The sequence below is a fragment of the Diceros bicornis genome, chromosome 8 (genome assembly GCF_020826845.1).
Source record: "Diceros bicornis minor isolate mBicDic1 chromosome 8, mDicBic1.mat.cur, whole genome shotgun sequence".
NCBI lineage: Eukaryota > Metazoa > Chordata > Mammalia > Perissodactyla > Rhinocerotidae > Diceros > Diceros bicornis.
The window spans coordinates 33,082,012-33,104,590 of NC_080747.1; the positions used below are offsets into that span (position 1 = coordinate 33,082,012).

The following is a 22,579-nucleotide window of genomic DNA, read 5'->3' on the forward strand; positions in this document are numbered from 1 at the left end:
TTAGTAGTAATCCTTTGGAGTTTTATAATATCTAATCTATAATCATATTTCCCTGATTGTCTCAAAAATACCTTTTTACAATTGGGTTATTGAATTCAGTACCCAAAGAAAGTCCATCCATTATATGATTGTTATGTCTCTTAAGTATCTTTAATGTTGATTATTTTTAATGGCAAAAATGAAGTGATAAGGAAAGACATTGGTCAACGTCTTGGGGTAGATTTATTAAGTTCACAGCAAGCTGTTTGATTGCTCTTATATAGATGGTACAAAGACCAAGAAAGGTTTTGCAAACAGCAATGTCATAAATGATTGTTTATAAGATAATCAACTATGATACTTCCATTGCTTTGTTTATAATAGATGAAAAAGAAAGAAAAAGGAGAAAGACTTTGTTTTATTTTGGGGGCTGATTGTTTTTTTGTGCTGAAGCTGCTTCACATGTAAAATAGAGATAATAAAATCATAATCCTTACTTCTGAGACTGTGAAGGTCAAATGAAGAGCTGACTGAGAAGGCTGTGCTGAGCTGTATAATAGTGTTTCTCTAATATGACTGTGCTTCTGAGTCATCCCAGTATTTAAAAAATAGTTTCTTGGGTTCTTCCCAGACCTATTGAATGAGAATGTCCTGTGAGGGGCCCAGGGAAACATTTTAAACAACTTTCCAGGGTACTTTTGATGATATTCAAATTTGAGGATCACCGACTTCACCCCCCTGGACCTCAACTGCTTTATCTATAAATTGTGAGTGATGATACTTCCCAGGGCTAATGATACCTCACAGTGCTGTGGGGTGGGTAGCAAATGCAGCGAATAAACACTAACTGCTTCCTTACACCTTCGTCATGATCAGTATCATGAACCCAGGTGATCCTCATCCATACGTTGGATGCTTGACTTGGGGATGGATTAGGATTCCTCAGCTGACTTCATCCCCTGTGCAACATCTAGTACAGTGCCCAGCACGTGGTCAGAGTGCAGCACAAATTAGAGGAATGAACACATGAACGATATTATTGAGAATTCAGATCAATGACACTTCAGATTATCAATCCACAGACAATACAGGAAAATGGTAGGCCACCAGTGCTATTCTAACTTAGGAGGGGCCCAGACTTAGATGGGAATGGCCCAGAGAGTGGGATTAATGCCCAATAAAATATATCGTCCAATGTCTCACCTCTCTTTGTATACAGTTTTTATTTTTGTGAAACTTCCTGCTCCTCCAATCAAAACTGGCTTTGAGGAAAGCATGAGACTGGAAGCATGTTCATATAAATGTGGGAATGGTGTAAAGGGCTTTACTTTCCAAGGATATTCACATTTCAACAAAACACCAAGCCTCTAGAGAAAGGACTGTTCCAATGGTGGGGGAGATGTTCAGTAGGGAGGGGACTTCCCATTACCCTGATGTCACTCCACGTAAAAGGGTACCTTCTGGTAAGGCTGTCCCTTGAAGGGGACATACTGGGTGCCTGCTGTGCCAGCTGGCTGGAAAACCTGATGATCAGACTTTCTTGCAGGGGATCCTTATCAGCAGATTGGCAGCTGCTGCTGATAGATTGGGGAGCTATTTCCCATGCCATCTTCCTGTGGGGAGGGTTCTTCTGAGCTAGGCCTCTTGATTATCCCAGATCAAGAATTGTGCTGTTGGGGCTGGCCCCGTGGCTTGGCGGTTGGGTGCACGCGCTCCGATGCTGGCAGCCCGGGTTCGGATCCCGGGCGCGCACCAACGCACTGCTTCTCTGGCCATGCTGGGGCTGCGTCCCGCATACAGCAACTGGAGGGATGTGCAACTGTGACATACAGCTGTCTACTGGGGCTTTGGGGGAAAAATAAATAAATAAAATTATTAAAAAAAAAAAAAAAAGAATTGTGCTGTGGGGATCTTATCAGATGCTTCTGAACTATATAGTCTTCTTCAGAATGAGGAGCCCAGAACACTCAGTTCTATGCATGAGTAGCAGTGATGACTCATAGTTGAGAAGATACTGGAATTCAGCCAGGAGAATATCATTTAAGGGAGAAGATGAGACAACAGAATTTTCATGTGAGAGAGAAAGGAAGTCCTCTACCTCATAATGTGCCCCAGTGATGCAAAAAAGGAGGGGACGTAGTTTACCCACTGGTAGTTGACTCTATGATGGTGAAGTTTCTTAAGACCTGATTTTAGAAATATAGCAAATATGGGTCTCACTCTTCTAGTTCCTGATTACACACCCACACCCACACCCACACCCACACCCACACCCACACACACATCTTGGACCAGGCTAGTAAAGCTTCATGGGAAATGGAACCCTCAAGAGTTCACTGGGAGGTTTTCAAATTTAATCTTACTAGGTAAGCGCTTTGGGGATAATAAAACAGAAGGAAGCTTTCTGATGGATGTCCACATGGTATATGTGAGTGTTACAAAATATGGGCACAGTGTACAAATGAAGAAGTAGTTAGAGGAGGATGGAATGGCGTTAGGGGATTATCTTCTGGTGGATTTCAGTTCACCTTGGGATTAGGTTGGCTAATGCTGATGTCCAGGGTGGTAACTTTTGGAGTCTTACTGTTGTCCCTTGAAAGTAATTTCAGGTGGGCTTGTACCGCTAAGGCAAGACTAGGGGTAGCCTAGTACATGAAGATGACTGGAGACTTATCTCCTGAGAAGTTGGATATATATGAAGAGGAATTAATCGGAAAGAAGAGGTCGGTCATCCATGGAAACATCAAAAACAAGCAAGTCTGAGAATCATGCTTCGGCAGTGCCCATCCATGCATTGTCAGTGGAGAGAGAATCTTGGCTAATGAACTTCCTGTATTTTAATCCCATTCACAAAACCATAGGGAGGAAGTGAGCCTTAGGCTAAGGCATGTTCTTGACCATTCTGGCACTCAATGACAACAGGAAAGAAGGTCCCATAAATCCTAACAGTGGCACCCATCTCTATTACACAAGTAACCTCTTTTCTTAGGATCTTAGTTCCCCCAGGAATTTTTCTAGCGTGCTAAGCAGGGTGGTGTGGGCACAATCCAAATCACTGGACTATTCCAATGTTTTTTGTTTTTGTTTTTGTTTTAAACTTGAGTAGTGTCTGAAAGAGCCCTGCTGTGAGGAGTTCCACACTGAGTAAGAAAGGGACTTACAGACCCAGTGAGACCTGCTCATCTGACAGATGAGGTGACTGTGGTGGTAGGGGGGGCCTGGACTTGTTCAGAGTCATTTCATTTTCAGGCACTGATGAGACCCATGATCCAGGCCTCCTGTGCCACACTTTCTTGACAGTGACTCTCCAGTGATACTAGCAAATGATACTTTTACCCGGCAAGGAACTGCAGGACACATTTATATTTTCTTTTACAAAGGATCATGAGTTACTTTTACAATCTTTTTTTGGTTACAGTAGCAGTATATGTTTATGAAGAAAATATGGAAAACAGAGATAAGCACAAAAAAAGGGAAAAAAAATCTATACTTGCACCAATAAGACCATTGTTAACATCTTGATATAGTTCCTTACTCCTCTATTTTTATTGAAAAACCAGGGTGATGTTGCACATACTGCTTTGAACTTGCTTTTTTTCATGTCACAATGTTGTCATATACCTTTTTCATATTATTAAACATTTTTCTAAAATAATAAGGAATTTAGTGGTAAAAGAGGTGTGTATTTTTTCTCCTTTGAAAAGTTATCCTGTGTAGCAAGTTGTCTTGTATTTAAAAAGTAGAGACAAATGAGGGCAAAAATGAACAGAAATGGCAAGTTGGTTCTACAGGGAGTGTGTTTTCTGAAAGTCCTGCTGCTAGAAACAGATTTAGGATTATGCCTCCTGCTTTCAAACATGTTGATAATAGCTGCATGGAGGCACGAGGGTTGGCATAAAGGATGAACATCAAACTCCATGTAGGAGCTGTGGATTATCTGGTGAGAGCCACAAGTCAGATGGTTATCCAGCACCTCTCCCTGCCAGGACCTGTGTTAGTTGCTCCCCCATGGACATCTGGTCAGCGATTTTCAGTCATTTTAAGGTTGTGGGGAATGCTTTTACAAGGCCTGAGAACTTCTGTCCTCAGTGTGGACATTTGGGAAGCAAATGAGTGATATGGCCAATGGCTTCTGTTTCACCCAGGAAGGCCATGAGGATGCCTTAGAGAACTCAGAGATTTTGCGGGGCCTAAATGACACTCGCCTTTGGACTTCTCAGCCACTTTGGACACCTAGTTTTTCTGTTGCCGAGATCTGTAAATGAGCTGGGTGTTTTCTCCAATCAGGCTCTCTAAGGCACTCAGTATTTGCAAGTTCTCTCTGTGACAAATTAGGCCGGTGAACACTAAATTGGACTGAGACATGTTCCCGGAAAAGAGGTCCAAATTCTGTCTCTATCTCGTATATAAAAAAAAGAGTGAGTGTGTGTGTATGATAATTACACATATGGATTCATACATATATGCGTGTGAATGCATGTCATAATGTAACAGCTCCGGAAAAGTGCAGGAGAAACTTCATACAATGGTTGCCTCTGGGAGAACGGCCCAGGGCCCTGGAGGGCAGGCAGAGGAGGGAGACATATTTTTCACTTTTGTGGTCTTTAAATTTTCCTATAGGCGTGTATTAACTATTCAAAAAAGTAAATGTAAAAACATTTAAAGACGACATGTGAGCTCAAATAAGGGAGACAAATAATGCTTACTGGGAGTTTCTGGAAGACCTCATGGAGGAGGAGATGTTTCAGCTGGGCTCTGGGACAGGTAGAATTTTACCAGGAAGAGTCAGAGCAGGGAAGATCAGATTTCAGGAGATGAGAACAGCATGCTTCAGGTTATTGAGGCCGGAAAGGCAGGGAGAGTTTGAGGGATGTTACGTAGCCTGAGAGAGGGCAGCAATGGCTAGATGAAGCAGGAGAAAGGTCGTGAGAGAGACGGCTGGATGGAGCTTATTTTACACATAACGTCATCTCCCACCTGTGCTTCAGTCACAAACACCAACTGTCTACCCTCCAAATACACGGACCTTCCCACACGCACACCTGGGCACGGGCCACGTCCGCTGTCTGGATGCGGGACACCAATCCCATTTTTTTTCCCTCCTCCAAGACCCACTTCAAATGTCAGTCCTTTCCCCCTCCTCCACCCCCACCACCCTCGAAGGTTTAAGCACTCTGTCCTCAGTGTTCTCTTGGCATTTTGCATTTACCTTTATTATAGTATTTGTCCATTTAAATTTTAGTTTTTTATGGGATGAAGCTGATCGTGAGGTCGTTTGTATGCAGAATGTTGCTTCTTTTCTCTCTAATTTAGGATTTCATTCTCTAAGGTCTCAGCTCTATGAGACCTCATGATGAAGTACGGCCATGACATTCCGCCTTCATGTGGCCATCACATACCTCTCCCTGTGAAGTCATTTCTTCAAACAGAGAACAAAACAACAAAAAAGTGAGGGTTAGAGACACTATGAAGTAAGAAAATTAAAAAAAAACACAAAAAAAACGCTAGGCCTAGTTTAAACTATATTAACATTTTCTTTATTATCATCTTCTGTCACCATTAGGCTTGTAAAAAGTAGGCCTAGTTTAAAGCCAATTAAAGGCCGATATCCTGTCATTTTTTTCAGACTTCTATGAATTTGGAACTAAATGTTAATAGAGCATTATATATGCATAAGAAATGAATTAAGCAGTTTAAAAGAGTTTTGTTCTGGAGTATCCTGGTAGCTTCAAGGTCATTATGAACTTATTTCTCCCAGTTTCTCTATGTCCTTGATCAGAAGTTGAAATCTAGGGAGATATTTAATCTCACTGCTGTGTATTATATCTGCAATATAATCAATACAGAAAGTACGTACATCTATATTCCAAAAGGAGATTTAAAGAACCTAAGAAAGGCTGTGCAAACTTGTGTTCTTAGGCTCTTCCTCTTTGTTTCTCTTCTCCCTGAGACAATTTAGGGAGTAACTGCCGTCCCCCTAGTACAGTTTTATCTATGAAGGGACGTGTATAAGATGAGCTGAGAATTCACAGTGAGCCGGGACTTGCCCTCCATTGCTTAGATACCTCTCCTCTGCCTGGACCAATGCCCTTCTGGCCTTTCTGGCCCTTCTGGGCACTAGACCAGGCTTGTACATTTATTTCTCTACATAAATGGGATCTTTTACGAAATCATTCAACTGCTTGCTTTTTGTGGTTACTATTATATCATGAGTACCCTTTCTGCACAATGCATATAGGCTGACTTAATTCTTTTAAAGGCTGTATCAGATTCCACTGTATGGACATGGCAGAATTAATTCAGCCACTGCCTCTTGATGGACCTTTCAATTATTCCCAGTTCTTTTTTTTTTTTTTTTGTGAGGAAGATCAGCCCTGAGCTAACGTTCATGCTAATCCTCTTTTTGCTGAGGAAGATTGGCTCTGAGCCAACATCTATTGCCAATCCTCCTCCTTTTTTTCCCCCAAAGCCCCAGTAGATAGTTGTATGTCATAGTTACACATCCTTCTAGATGCTGTGTGTGGGACGCGGCCTCAGCATGGCCAGAGAAGCGGTGCGTCGGCACGCGCCCGGGATCTGAACCCAGGCCGCCAGTAGTGGAGCGTGAGCACTTAACCACTAAGCCATGGGGCCGGCTCATTCCCGGTTCTTTTTTTGCTGTTGTGAATAATGCAATGAAAATTCTTTCACATACATCTTGACTACTTGCATAGGGACAACAGGACAATGTGTTTAAAGAATTGTAATTGCTGGGTTAAAAGGTACATGCATTTAAAATTTTGATAGCTACTGGCAAGGGCATTCCAAGGGTAGGGTATGGAAGGGGTCCACTTCAGCCACCAGCAATAAGGGAGTGCATCACCTGCTGAGAATTTGAAAACAATAATAAAACCAATGTGAGTCTGCTTTTTATTATCACCATGTGCTGGCAGTGATAAAGTCAGAATAAGTTCTTAGTGGTGTGTATGGAGCTGACTCCGGGAGCAGATTGCAATTCCCACCCCATGGCACTACGTAGTCCTGAGTATAAACAGTAGATTAGAAATGAAGAGCGATAGCACAATGATTACAGACACTATGAAACAGAACTCGGTTTACTTTTTTTTTTTTTTTTAATTTTTTGTTTATTGCAGTAACATTGGTTTATAACATTGTAAAAATTTCAGGTGTACATCATTGTACTTCTATTTCTGCATAGATTACATCATGTTCACCAGAACTTTGTTTACTTTAATTCTGTTATTCTATGTGACCTCTTGGCGTTTTGTGTTTAAATTCAAAACAGAGCAGCAGAGTGCAAATTGCAAAGTGTAATATTTTTGATTGATAAATGCAAGTTTTAGTCATACACGAAATATTTTACTGCATTTGAATAATACTTTTAAAATTGAAATTTATTTTTTTTAATTGTTACTTGTTCATTTAAAAAAATTTTTTTTGAGGAAGTTTGGCCCTACACTAACATCTGTTGCCAATCTTCTTCCTTTTTTCCTTTTTTCTCCCCAAAGCCCTAGTAGATAGTGGTATGTCACTCAGTTGTACATCTTTCTAGTTGCTCTGTGTGGGACGCTGCCTCAGCATGGCTTGATGAGCGGTGCATAGGTTGATGCCCAGGATCCGAATTGGTGTACCCTGGGCCGCCGAAGTGGAGTGTGCGAACTTAACCACTATGCCACCGGCTGGCCCCATTACTTGTTTATTTTAAAGCTAAAGAATGAATCAAGAGACTAATGATCGTTCCTGACTCTTACACATTATTACTGAAACTAATTTTGTCATATAGATGAGGGAGATTAAAAAATGATCAGCTGTGGGTGTCAAATACACTAAGTGCACTGCTGGATTCTGTCAAATTGCCTCCTACAAAGATGACACTCTTTTGCACATCTACCAGTGGTGTGTGAGTGTGTCCGCTTAAGGGAGAAATCTTTTAAATATTGTTGGAAACCTGGACTGTAGTAATGAAGAAATCATGCACCAGCTGAAAAATGTCTTTCCAGCTCTCCCTCCTCACCTCCTGCCTTTATTTTAGGATTGTGTCTTAGTCTGCTAGGGCTGCTATAACAGAATACCACAGACTGGGTGGCTTACAAACAACAGAAATTTATTTCTCACAGTTTTGGAGGCTGAGAAGTCCAATATCAAAGCCCCAGCAGAGTCCGTGTCTATTGAGGGCTCGCTTCCTGTTCATAGATGGCACCTTCTCACTGTGTCCTCACATGGTGGAAGGGGCAAGGGAGCTCTTTGGGGACTTTTTCATAAGGGCACTAATCCCATTCATGAGGGCTCCACCCTCATGACCTAATCACCTCCCAGAGGCCCCACCTCCAAATACCATCACCTTGAGGATTAGGTTTCAACATATGAATTTTAGAGGCACACAAACATTCAGATAATAGCAGATTGCTTAGTTTTATCAAGGTTGCAAAGGTAGGTAGGCTTTCCCTAAATGAGAGATAGCAGGAGAGGAAGTAGAGACAGCACTACAAATGGGCTCGGAGGCCAGACTGCTGGGGTTCAAACCCCAGCAGCCCTCCTCACTAGCTTGTCATCCTGGGCAAGTTACTTTCCTTCTCTGTGCCTTAGTTTCCCCAGATGTAAAATGAGACAACAATGGTATTGACCATGTAGTATTGTTGTAATGATTAATGAGCTAATTTTCATAAAGCACTTCAAACAGTGTCTGGCCAATGGTAGGTACCATGTGAGTGTTAATTGTTACCTACTAAGGGTCAGGCACTCTACTAGGCATGGGAGATGGATTCTTTTTAATTGCATTAAGAATCCTACAAACTATGCATTATTGCCCACATTTTGCAGTTCTGCTTATGTGACTTGCCCAAGGTTATACTGCTAATCAGCCATGGAGATGAGAATCTAACCAAGACACTGACTCTACAACCTGGGCTCTTTGCAAATGATGGAATATTGGCAATTTTATACGTTGAACCTGAAACTAAATCACCTCACTCTATTCAGTGCTCTGGGCTAAATATCCAGAACAAAATACCTTGACTTCTTTTATAGTTTGAGTAATTGGTAAATTAAGGATTTATCCTAATTCTAGAAAATGTTGGAAGGCTTAATGATTGCCCCTAAGGAGAGATGATCTATCTCTCAAAAGAAGTTAATAAGAAAGGGAACATCTGTTTGAAAAAAGTCTTTTTATATTAAAACTGGGAACTATCTTTTGAGTAAAAAGCCATCAATTTGGAATATCTATCTGAGCTATCTATATGGGCTTTGCATTTAAAATATTAAGGAAATTAAGTGTGGGATATAAAATGTAGATGTAATATATATTTGAAAAAATCCTGTGTAGATGGAAAGAGTGCTGACTCAGCCGATCTGGTTTCTGGGCCTCAAGTCAGCCCCCAGCGGCTAAACCACTCTTCCCTCTAGGCCTTGGTTCCCTCATGGGGGAAATGAGTGGGTTGAACTAGATGACCTTTCAGGCATCTAATCGTGCTAAGTTTCTTTCCACATCAGGGAACATTCTCTTTAGGGGTTGCTCAATGACTGGGGAGTGCCAGGAATTTGGGGAATTCCCAGAATACACAGGCACAAAAAATATATATATATATCCATATAAAAATTTGCAATGTATTTATTTAACCAAGAAAAGATTAATATCCTTAATCTCTAAAAAGATTTTAAACAATCATTAAGAAATGATGACCACCTTGCTAAAAAAGTTGGTAAAACAGACGACTTACAAAAGAAAAAATGTAAGAGGTCAACAAACAGATGAATTTTAATTTTCACTAGTCATAAATGAAATGTAAATTAAAATAGATCAAATTGGCAAATATTATGGCCAGTGATAGTTGGTAGTGTGATAAAATGAATACTCTTATACACTGCTTATGGACTATAAATTGGTCTAATTTTTTCATTTCTTTTGTTCTAGTAATTCCACTCATATCTATTTATTCTAAAGAAATAATCACATATTTATACAAATTTATTTTAAAAATGTTCAGTCAGTGTTATTATAGTAAAAATTAGAAACAATTTAAGTGTCCAACAATAGGCAATTGGTTAAATAAATAATATTATATTCATGTAATGAAATATTACACAGTCATTAAAATTGTTTGAAGAATCTTAATGATATAGGTAATATTTATGATGTAAATGTTAAATAAAAAAGCAAGATGCCAAACTATATAGAAATCAGAGTGTTAGTTTTGAAAAAAAATGGCATGCTGAAAAAAAGAAACAGGAAAAGGTACACTAATATCTTGCACTTTTGGTTCTAGGTGGTAGTTGGTTTTCTCCAGCTAGTTGGTTGTCCTTTAGAGAGTTCAGTAGTTTCAAAATGTTCTATAATGTGTATGTATTACTTTTATAATCAGAAAAAACAGCTGTGTAGAAACGGTCCAGAGAAAATGCGGCAAGAAGTTTGCCAGAATGGGAGGCCATTTTCAGTCTGATTGGATCAGCAAATCAGAGAGGGAATGCTGATTGCCACCAATGGCTCGAATATGCGTGTTGAATGATGGTTGTGGTGATGTGTCCTGTGAGAAGGGATGGGGAACCCTGGGATGTGATGGTTTTCTTCGTCGTAGGTGGTGCTTTAGAGCTGGGAGGTATCTGGGCTTGGTGGAGGTCTACCCAGACAACAGGCAGATTTCATATTTCACAGTAAGTAAAGATCAGACAGGGAGCTACTTTTAAATCTAAGGGGAAAACACAAAATCCTAAAGCAGAAACGCCCTTCTGCCCCCTCACCTTTTCAGACAAAAAAGACCCCCAGGGCAGAGGGTCTTCCTCACTCTCAGAATTCCTTTGATTTGTGATCTGGTTTTGTGTAGGTAATACATTGTCACTCCTGAGTTTCTTTTCTTGTCTTTTTAAGTTATTTTCATTATGACTTTTTGCTCTTTTGCAAAGAGCTAGTTCTGCAGAATTGGGGCAAGGAGGGCCAAGGGAAGTTAGTGAAGGTAATTATACAAACTAGGAAGTTAAGAGTTCAGGTAATCTCAAAGTACTTCAAGAGTCTCCTTTGGCTAGAATATTTTCTAGAAGTGGCCCTTACTTCCCAGGGACAGATGGCGATGTCTTATTGAGATGCAGGTAGACCTTGTACATGAAGCTCAAGTTTTTCTTTTTATGACCTGATGGGGGATCCTGACTCGGGACTGTGACTTTTCCTCCTCCATATTCCTTCCACTGGGAGGCAGGCTCTAAGCCTTAGTATTGTCTACCCTATGTCACTTGTTATTTGATGCACCAACTTGAAAAAGTCACTGTAGCACGATTTATACCTTTTTTTGTTTGTTTTTGGTGGTTTTTTTTGCATTTTCTCTTTAAGGAAAGATGAGAATAAAACTACAGCTTGGACGAAATGCGATAGAAAACAAAAGACCCCAACCTTTAAAACTTTTATCATGAAAAAATTTGAACATACACAAAAGTAGAGAGAATAGACTAATATACCCGCATGAATCCATCATTCAACTTCAACAGTTCTCAACATTTTCTCCAACTTATTTCATCCATCATCCTTACTTCTTATTGTTGTTGTTTTTCTGGAATGATCTAAAATAAATCTCAGACATCATATTCATTTCACTTGTCAGATAAGGACTTAAAAAATATATATGACCACAATATGATTATCACCTAACAAAATTAGCAAGAGTTCCTTAATGTCATCTAATACCCAGGCCGTATTCAACCTTCTTTGAATATCTAAAAAATATAAAAGGACTTTAAAAACTCTCTTATGAGCAAGAAGAAGAGAAATGGGTTTGGGATATTTGTGAGAGGAGGCAGAATTACTCAGCTCTGCCTGTCTTCTCTCCAAGACAGACCTTTAAAAAGGAACCAGAAGCCAGAGATAGTGCTTCTCGCAATTTCAAGCAAATTCAGTTGTCCAGATCTAGAAACTTCTTTGTCTTTGGACACTGATGGGGGCTCATAGAAATTCCTCAAGGGATCTCAGATCAGCCATTTCTTTCCCTTCTAAGCCAAACTTAGAAAACAAAACAACACTTACAAAGCATTTCAACATCACACAAGTAACACGGGCTTATTGCAGAAATATTTTTAAATGCACATAAGCGAGGAAAAGAAAATGAGAATCACCTCCAGTCCCAGGACCAGAGACAATTCACCTTAGCATATTGGTATATATTGTTCTAGACTTTTTCATATCTGTGGAATCATACTTGACATATTTTAAAACCAGCTTTTTTCATGTTCAGCTTAGGGAGCCTTTTCCCCTGTCCGTTAATATACTTGTACACTGCTATTTTAAAGGATATTGATCATAGGAATAGACTAATTAGTTTATCCAAAAACCACCTGTTCTTGGATAAGTTTTTTTTTGCGTTATAGACAACGTAGACAAGAACACGTGTGTAACTGAATATTTCATGTCAAAGTTCATGAAAAAATACACACTATCCTCGCTGCCACCACTTCTTCCCTTCACACTCATTCTTATCCCTTGTAAGGTGGCCACAGCCCTCTTGGCTCTCCTGAAATCTCTGGCTTGTCAGCAGGCACCTCAATCTGAGACACCAAACTCTCCAGCTGGTCTCACAGGACTGTCTCTCCTCCAGCGGTTCCTGTTTGCCAGCGGCTTCCTCCCAGGCCCCCAGGCCTATGGCTTCAGAGTCCTCTCAGCGCCGGCCTCAGTCAGTTCTACCTCGCAGATATTGCTGAGGTCTCGCTCCTCCTTTCTAGCCTCATAGCATCCCCTCTAGATAAAGCCTCCTTGTTTCCACTCCCTTGTATTCCTACAGGAGCCTCCAAACTAGCCTCTCTGATCTTTCCCTTTATAATCCAGCCTGACCTGCCACAGCAATGAGCTTCCTGAAGCCCAGCTTTGTCTCCCACTCTGTACTCTACATGTCAGCCCGACCGAACTGCTCGCCATCCCCTTACGTGCCCCAAGTGTTCTTGTTTCCTCTGTCATTTTTCTCTTTCTCTTTCATCTCTGTGCATCTCAAGCTCAATTGTCTTTAGGGCCATGTTCTAATATTGTGGCCTCCCCAAAGCCTTCCTTGATCCCTGCCTGCTGCAAGCAGCACTTTTTTCCTTTGTTGGCACTTTATTTGCTCCTCCTTTGGACACTTGTTGAGGTTTATGGCTTGTTTTGTCCTTTAGACTCTTAAGTTTCATGAGGGCAGGGACTGTGTCTTATTCAACTTGGTATCAGCCCCATTGTGTAGCACAATGCCTGATGCATAACAGGTGCTCAAAAAGTCTAGTGAACAGGTAAGATTTCAGTTAAAAGAGAATGGATTGGTAAGAGTATATGTGCAAAAGGCCCGGGGATTTTAATTGGCTATGGAGCTAATACTGTGCTATAGATGCCGACAAGCCCAAAACAATTTTGGGTTGTATGAAAACAAATACAGGCTCATTTCTGTTAACTCCCTTCACTGTCCTCTTCCTACTTCCCACCGAGCATCCCGCAGTGCAGCCTCCCTGAACTAAGCACTTTCCACTTCCCCAAACCAAACACGTACTTTCATGCTACTGGGCTTTTGCACGTGCTCCGTCCCCATGCCTTTTCTTATTCTTCTTTGCTTGTCAAAATCTTATTTGTCCTACAGATCAGATGTCACCTTTTAAATGTACGGTTCCCTAATCGCCACTCCTTTCTCCCACCTCCAGAGAGTTAATTGCTTCCTCTTCTGGGTTTTATAGTACTGGTTCATATTAACATAATCACAGCAGTTACTATTTTGAGGGCCTATTCGGTTCCAGTTACTGTTTTAGGCTCGTGACATACACTAGCTCTAATAATCTTACAGCAACCCTTGAAGGTAAATAATAGTAACAGTAAATACTTCTATAGTACTCACTGTGTGCCGGGCACCATTCTACGTGCTAACCCATTTAATCCCATACAACAACCTCATACGATAGGTACTGTATTGCCTGTTTATAGTTGAAGAAGCTAAGGCCTAGTAACTTTGGTTGTTAAGGTTAAATAACTTTCATGAGATCACACAGCTAGCAGTTAGTGGAGCTGGAAGGCAGTATGGTCCCAGAGCTTTTAATTACTTTGCTTTTAATCACTTTGCTATACTGCTGTGCTTTTAATCACTTTGCTATATTGCCTCTATTGACAAAGGAACTAAAGCTCAGAGAGGTTAAGTAATTTGCCCAAAATCACACAGTAAGTGGCAGATGTTGGAGCCAAACCCAAGCCTGCCTGACCCCAGAGTCTGTGCTCTCCTTCCTACTCTGAATTGCCTCTCTTGCTACAGCAGGGTTGTCAAACTTTTCTGTAAAGGGCCAGATAGCAAATATTTTAGGTTTTGTGGGCCATAAACTCTCTGTTGTAACTTGGAGCTGTAGCAAGAGAGCAGCTGTAGACAAAATGTGAATGAAAAAGCATGGCCATGTTCCGATAAAATGTTATTTACAAACACTGAAATTGAATTTCATATAACATTCACATGTCGTGAAATATTGTTCTTTTGATTTTTTTCAACCGTTAAAAAATGTAAAAACAATTCTTAATTTGTGGGCCATACAAAAACAGATGTTGGGTTTGGCCCGCGGGTGAACCATAGTTGGACTACCTTGCTTTATAGTGTCATTACATCATAGAACAGTTAAATATGCGTATATCTGCCTCTTTGCTCTCTCTTTGCGGGAACAATTCAGCGTAGACCCCAGACATGCATAGCCAACTGAGAAAACATGAGTCCTTCAGTAAGTAAAACATTCCTTAGGAAGAGGTTCAGAGACAATGTGACCTGCCTTGAGCCTGCCCCCGTGGGGGTTGCACCCTCAACTCCAAGTAGTTTTTCAGAATATTCCTTCTGACTACTTTGAGAGAAGTTGTGGCAACTACGTTTTCCCATCACCTTAGTTTTGAGATGAGATTTTACTGTCTTTTAATGGTGCTCAGGGCAGTTGCCTGGCTGGCTGGTCTTGCTTTTGACTCTGCGCTTGGACCAGATTGAGAACTCTATAGACCTATGATGACAATCCGATTATTGTGCTCCTGGGAGTGGAAGAGACCAATCAGGGCAGGGTGGCTGGGACAAAGGAGAGGAAGGGTGACATGGTCTCTACTTGGCCTGGGGGTCAGAGGGGCAGGGCTCACACGCTCAGAGAGCCTTCGAGGCTTAGGGTACCAAGATAATGGGAGGCCTCAGGGCCTGGCGATGTTCCATTTTAATTCAACTGTGAGGGGGCTAAATAGGCTTTAGGTTTAGGAATGTAAATACCGCATAGAACCTTGACTCTGGAGAACACGTATTAAAAATTGCAAACCAGCATCTTGCAAGTGAACTTTCAGAACAAAATCCATTTGGAATAGATATGATCTGTGTATAAAAATAAACTGATTCAAGAATGATTTCCTTTTGTGATTTTGAAGGGGAATTTAATCCTTATTTGTAGCAATTATAAACACGCTAAGGGGAATTACTAAAGTAGGGTTGAGAATTAGTGAAATAAACTGTTGCAAGATGAAACTTAAGATAAAATGCTACTTGAGAAGATGGTCACAGCAGTGGCAGTAACATTTTAAAAATACTTTTTACTGAAGTTTAATCGACATACAGAAAAGTGAACACGTCCTAGGTCTACAGCTTGATGAATTTTCACAAACCGAACACACTTGTGGAACCAGCTTCCAGATCAAGACAGCACACTTCTTGTAAAATATCAAGAACTCTTTATTTGTAGGGGGAGAATAGAAGTAGGGACCTGGTTGGAAGGGATGGCTAGAAAAACGTCTTGAAACTGGGCTTGCTTAGGAAGCATAGTTTTATTTGAGATGCCTTGGGTGGGGCTGAGGGAATTATGGGGTGCGGGGGACACGTGGAGCTGCTGCACCTTTGGGGTCAGACTCTGTCTAGGTCTAACTTTGCCTCCGCTATTTCCTCGCTGTGTGACTGTAGGCAAGATTCTCAACCTCCTGAAGTCTCTGTAGTTGTGAAATGGTAATCTCCACGAAGACAGCAACTATCTTTTTCACTATTATGCTCTCAGGACCTGTCACAGTGCCCACCACATAGCCCTAAACAAGTGTTTTTTAAAATGAATAAAATAACTAATGAATAATACATACAAAGTACTTGGTACAGTCCCTGGATGATGCTCAATAACGTAAATAAAATTCGAGAAATGACCCGTTGACCCAGTAATACCACTTTTGTGAATATATCCTCCAAGAAAATTGTCTACATAAAAGTAACATATATGTGTGTGTTTTTGTGTGTGTTTATACACATGTTTGTGTGTGTATATATATATCCATAATATATATACATATATGTATATGTGTCTTTGTGTGTGTGTGTATATATATATAATGCACAGTTGTCTAATTGTGGTGAAATACTGGAACTACCTCAAAGACTACTAACAATGGGGAATGGCTGTGCAATTAATGAATTGTTGAAACAACGAAAACTATTTATCTAAAACCTGGCAAGTGTGTAGACTATGTTGAAATTAAAAATTTTAAAAATCTGAAAAAATGTTTAGAAGATATATATAAGTATATATTTATTAGAGAATGAAAACTGAATAAGAGTTGGAGTGATAAAATTTAGAGATGGTCACGGTTTTTTCCTACTAAATTGCTTGAGATTTTTGGAATTGATTCTCTTTCCCTCAAAAAAAAGAAAGGAAATGAAGCACCCAGCCCCCTTGCCAGATGGGGTGCTCTCTGTGGGTTCAGCCATCCTGAGCAAGCCTGCTCTTGCTGTGGTGTCCCTGCTAGGCTGTGGAGGGGTCGCGGATGGAAGGCGCTGGCGGTAGATGAGTTGCTGAGGAGAATGATGATTTCCTAATCTTCTATGTGTGTTAGATTCACGACGGAATCAATTTCTGTAATGAGTGAATTGGCTGCTGCCAGTGCAGGTCCTTTGCCAAAGCTCTTCTGAGGAGGATGACATTTAGATGCATTCTCTGTGATTGATAGGCCATCCTTGGCCACTACCTGCCATGGGTTCTTATTTTTGAAAAACTATAAGGATTTTATCAGCATTTTGAAGTAAACCACCTCAATCAAAGCCCAGATAACCTAAAACCTGCAATAATAATAATTAGTTAGTAATAGTCATAATTTCACCTTAGTTTTATATCGTGCTCTATCGTTCTGAGGGGGCTTTCTCACAAAACAAACAAGAGACTATTTCCAAACATACAAAGTCTTGTAAAAGTACAACCACAAATTATCGCTATGTTGTTAGCCTGATATCGCTATGTAATTCCACCTGATCCTTACATGCTCCCTGTGAGGAAGGCAGGGCAGGTCTTATTCCGGTTCGGCAGATGAAGGACAAGCACAAGAGGAGCGGCAGTGTGATGATGGCTGCGTTAGACGCGCAGGCGCAGAGGGTCAGGTGATCTAAGGAGATTTTTCAAGAAGAGCTGGGAGTTGGGAGGTGAGTGAAGGGCAGGTTTTTCTAGGCAAATAGAGAAGCACAGAGTGTGTCTGAAGAAAGAGTGATAGTGAAGAGGGGGTATCTGTTAGTTGGGATGAGAATTGAGAATAAAGTGAAACCAGGATTTCCTCCTGGACCGCCCTCAGCTCTCCAGAAGAACTGGATTAGGATGCCTCCTCTCTAACCTCGCCCTTTCGTCTGCCTTTGTCCCTTTGCTACGGTAGACAGAAGCACCCGACACATTTGCCTTCACAAGATGGAGCCCTCCTTTCCCCTTCCTCTCTCTGTGTGTGAACCATTGGGGCCTGTTGAAGGCGTCCTCTCTGTGAAAATGGTGAAAAGAGGAGAAAGGGAAGAGAAATCGAGGTATGGAGACCTGAGAGGTTCTGGGATTGAAGGTTCCATAATTCCAGTCTGATTTAAGTCCTAAAAGGTTCACACAGTGGCGTCACTCATGATGCTGTCTGAAGTCACTCTTGGTAACTCTGCTGTGTTGAGAGACATATAATTGGAGCACCCCTGTCAGTTAGCCACTTGTGAAATACCACTGAAAACCCGCTTTTATTTGTCACCCAAAGGCCCTTTTTGGGAGGATCTTTCCCTTTTGGAGAAATTCAACTGAAATCAAGCCCATCAGCCTTCCATACTGACGATGCGATGCAAGCTCTGGCTTAGGTACATGTGGCACGCCATCTGATCTGGCATATCTATATAGTGCATCGCTCTAACCTGGACTGCAGCTCCTCCCTGCCCCTCCTCTCCCAGCTCCATATTTAGCCATCTGCTGACGGCTACGCATGTCATCAGGGTTTATCATCCATCTTTACTGCTATGGGATAATGCAGAGGTTTATGTTCTTGTATTCACTTTGGCAGGCGATAAAGATTTCTCCTTTGGCCTCGGTGTTAATAGAACTGCAGAGAAAGCTAATCTTGTCTAGCCACTTTACAGTTTGGGAAACTGAGGCCCTGAGAGTTGACTTGATTGTGCCTCTTAGTGCCAGAACTGGCTGGGGAATGAAGGTCACTTGACTGAACAGAGCCTTTTCTCCATTCTGACTCTTTGGAGCTCTCTGGGTGGCAAAGCTCAGACACGAATTTCTTTGTTCGTGTCATATTTTTATTTTTATGCTACTAGAAGAAATCCTATATATGTATTTTTCGTAGTCATGGCTGGGTATAAGATACACAGAGCACTCTTTCCAAGAGAAACCTCTTTAGTGCTACTTCAATTTCCCTACTTATAACTGATAATTGTTTATCATTACTTTTAATAATTATTATTTAACATTGATATTAATAATAAGGACTACTTGCATGTTTGCTATGTACATACAGTATGTTTACATTATGCACTATGCTAAGGGTTTTATACATCTAAGCGCACAATACTTTCAACAACCCTGTGTTGTAGGTATTATTTCATTGACTTTACAGAGGAAACTGAGGCGTAGGGAGGTTAAGAAACTCCTCCAAGATTGTCACACAGGGAGTTGGTTGGGCAGCCTGAATTCAATTCCAGATCTACCCGATTTTAGAGCCTGTGTTCTTAACAATTTTGCCTCGTTAACTTCCTTTTGCAGATATTTACTCAGGAAATGTGGCTTTACTCAATCTATTAGAAAGATTTTATGTAATAACCAAAAGCCTGACACATGCACATTTTTCCTAGTTCTGGTTTTGCTACACTGAGGTCAAAATCAAACTTAAAACATGTCTTAAGAGGTCTTGGCACTGGACTAAGTACTGAGGGGGTCACAGATGCATCTGGTGAAGTCATTCGTAGGTCTAAGGAGCTAAAGTCTGAGACCCAGTGGAGCTCCCAAGGAGATCTTGCTCAAAGGTCTGGTGACCAAGAGGTTTCCAGGACCATGGTGTCTGAGAGTGACCCAAGGTAAGTCTTTAGGTAGAGTCCAGCAGAATATTTGACATCCTAGCTGCTATGCTATAGACATTCAATATTTGGCATGTTAAATAAATAATAGTGGAAGTATAAAAATATGATATGCCTCTCTATAGATCCCACGTGCCAGGTTCTGTGCTAAGCCAGACTTTCCACACACTGAATCTTTACAATAACTGCATGAAGAAGGTACTTTTCTTATTCTCATTTTTATGAAGAAACCAAGGCTCAGAGAGTTTGAGTACCTTGGCAGAGGTCATCCAGCTTATATGTGGTTAAAAAAATGAGTGCATGAAAGTCATGTGAATTATTTATTTGATTAACTCATTTGCAAAGATATTATCTTTAATTAAACAAACAGAGACAGTAGGTTGACAAGGATAAAAATGTCTTGGAAGGGAATGTCAGGATTTAGAGGAGTGATTTTTAAAACTTATGTTTTGATGCAGACCTATAGGTCTCCTTTACATTACTTTACATATGACATGTCAGGAAGATCGCCAGTGGGGGAGGTTGTGTTAATAACCTTTCCTTTGAATTTTGATCTGAAAGACTTTTCCTTTGAAGCTAGACTGGCCTTGTGATGAGGTCCCTCAGCAGACGGACGCTGTCTCCAAGGCTGAGCTCATTGTCTGGAGCTCTCTCACCTGCAGTAAATGAGAATTTATTTGATCCTTTTATGAAATTCAGATTCCATCATATTTATGCAGCCCTGTTTAAGTGGCAGTCACCAAATATGGCTGCTTTTAAGAAAGTCTTTTTGTTTAACCACGGGCCTAGCAGAGTTTCTGATGCATAGGTAGCTGTCCAGAAATGTTGAAAGAAAGAAAGAATTTAATCTTCACAACATGTCTGAGAAGTGGTTCCTAAATTTATCACAATCTTGCAGATGCGCAAAATGAGGCTTGGAGATCAAGTAACGCGTTCTCAAAGCCTTATTGTTGTATAGGTAATGGAGTCTGATTTCAGATGTAGAAAATGCTGAAGACAGTGTCCTTTCCATTACATCTGTAGCCAGTTTTTTGGAAAAACCTCAAGGGAAAAACCATAGCAAATTTTTAGAGTTTTGGTCATTTCTTTTCTCTGACCTCAAATTCCCACATGAACCAAGGACTGGCTGATTAAGCAATAAATGAAGGGAAGTGCTTACAATATCTGTTGCTTATTACATTTCTCTTTTTTGCAGCTCCCAAAGTGGCTGGGATGCATTAGAAACTGAAGCGACGGAGAGTGGTGTCGGCTGCCTTCCCCACTTCTCGGAGCAGAAGCCAATAGAGAGCTGTTTGAAAACATCTCATTCACACACCAGGTTGCTATTGAGGTCTTTTTCATGTTATGATCAGAGCGGTTGCTTGTGTTTTTATCACTAGGCTGATTTAGAGATAAAATCAGCTTCTGTTTCTTGACTGGGTGGAGTTGTGGGTGCATGTGCTGGGGGATAACAGATCCAAGCCTTCTTTGTTGGGGGGAAGAGTGGGTTGGGCGAGTGGGGTCCGACGGCTACACTGAGGTGGGTGTCATGTTTAATCAGTTTGCCAATGAGGAAGCGCCCCGTCATCAGAAAAGAAAGACTTAGTTTCCCCCTTTCTCTTTCTGTTCCAGTTGAAGACTAGCCCTCGGAGGTTTTCACAGTAGATCGTGCGTCTTCCTCAGATGGACGGGGAGAAGTAACATTCTGCAGATTGCTGTCAGAGGTCCTGAGTACGCCAAGCCATCTGGTTTTTCTCCCTCTTGTTGAATGGCCTTTGCTTCAGCAGCCCACTGAGGGCTCTTTTCCTCGGGATTCTGAACGTGTAACTAAGAATGCAGGCTGGGAAGATGCTGAGTTCCATCAAGTGTGTGTTGGTAGGAGACTCTGCCGTGGGGAAAACCTCTCTGTTAGTACGCTTCACCTCAGAGACCTTCCCGGAGGCCTACAAGCCCACAGTGTACGAGAACACGGGCGTGGACGTCTTCATGGACGGCATACAGATCAGCCTGGGTCTCTGGGACACAGCTGGCAACGATGCCTTCAGAAGCATCCGCCCCTTATCCTACCAGCAGGCAGATGTGGTGCTAATGTGCTACTCCGTGGCCAACCATAACTCTTTCCTGAACCTGAAGAACAAGTGGATTGGTGAAATCAGGAGCAACTTGCCCTGTACCCCTGTGCTAGTGGTGGCCACCCAGACTGACCAGCGGGAGGTGGGACCCCACAGGGCCTCCTGCATCAATGCCATAGAAGGGAAGAGACTGGCCCAGGATGTGAGAGCAAAGGGCTACCTGGAGTGCTCAGCTCTTAGCAACCGGGGGGTACAGCAGGTATTTGAGTGTGCTGTCCGAACTGCCGTCAACCAAGCCAGGAGACGCAACAGGAGGAGGTTCTTCTCCATTAATGAGTGCAAGATCTTCTAAACCCCAAGAGACTTCACCCAACACTCATTTACTCACCCTGAAGGCTGACGGGGACAGGGAGAGCAGGCAAGCCAGCAAGGGTTGATGCTCTTTCTGGGCACATCCCAAGCAGCGTTTCCTTTTGGATACAGTTGTTGATGGGACTCGGCCACTGGATGTTTTTACTAAGTACACTCTACAAATGAACTCTTTGCCCAGTTCAATTGGAAGATCCCTTGGGAAGCTATAATGACTATTCCGTGTTCGATTAAAAAACTAAAATAGTCTGCATAATTTTGGGCAATGAAGTGAGTTTTCCAAAGAATTCCCTATTTAAAGACACATTTTATTTAAATAATAACAAAATGTTTAGCTCTTGTTTCTAATTAGTTTTCACACTTGGGAAGTCTTTTCCTTCATACTCACAAACAAACTTCTGTATGTGTGAAATAATCTTCTGGGGCTCTGCCATATGTTTGTAGTGTTATTTTCACCCAAAGTAGAAATTTTGTTGAAGCCACTTGCCTGCTAGATTTTACTAGATAATCAAATTTTGAAATGACCATAAATTGATCCTCGCAATTAATTTTCCACCCAGCTGTTATTCAGAGTTGTATATAAAATACACTTCAATAACATAAGATACTTTAAAACTGCCTAATGATTTTAAACAGTTATCACTATATTTCTCTGTAATTCTAAAAAAAGCATTTCTTATTTGCGGTCTTACCTTTCAGCCAAAGAACTCCAATTTTACGTGCTAAGTATTCCTCTCTCATTCACCAAAACAGGTTGAGGGAAAACCTTTCAGGTACAGAATCAAACTGCTCCAAGTAATTGCAGCAGAACTTGGAACAGAAGTGAGAGAGTCTCACTCTCATGTCAGGAACTGCTGCGCTTTCCCTTCTGACACCGCAGTTCCTATTTGGCTGCGGGTCTTGTGAAAGGGA

General features: G+C 41.3%; 1 protein-coding gene across 3 annotated transcripts in view; it reads left to right on the forward strand.

Moving 5' to 3' along the window:
- The window catches only part of RHOH (ras homolog family member H), a 43,208-nt gene extending 21,285 nt beyond the window's left edge, over positions 1 to 21,923 (forward strand). For all 3 annotated transcript variants that reach the window (XM_058546936.1, XM_058546935.1, XM_058546934.1), the window contains 2 exons: positions 20,443 to 20,565; positions 20,859 to 21,923. In XM_058546936.1, the coding sequence (XP_058402919.1) occupies positions 21,060 to 21,650 (591 nt within the window). In that variant the 5' untranslated portion in view covers positions 20,443 to 20,565; positions 20,859 to 21,059 and the 3' untranslated portion in view covers positions 21,651 to 21,923. The remainder of the gene's footprint in view (positions 1 to 20,442; positions 20,566 to 20,858) is intronic.
- The last annotated feature ends 656 nt before the right edge of the window (positions 21,924 to 22,579 follow it).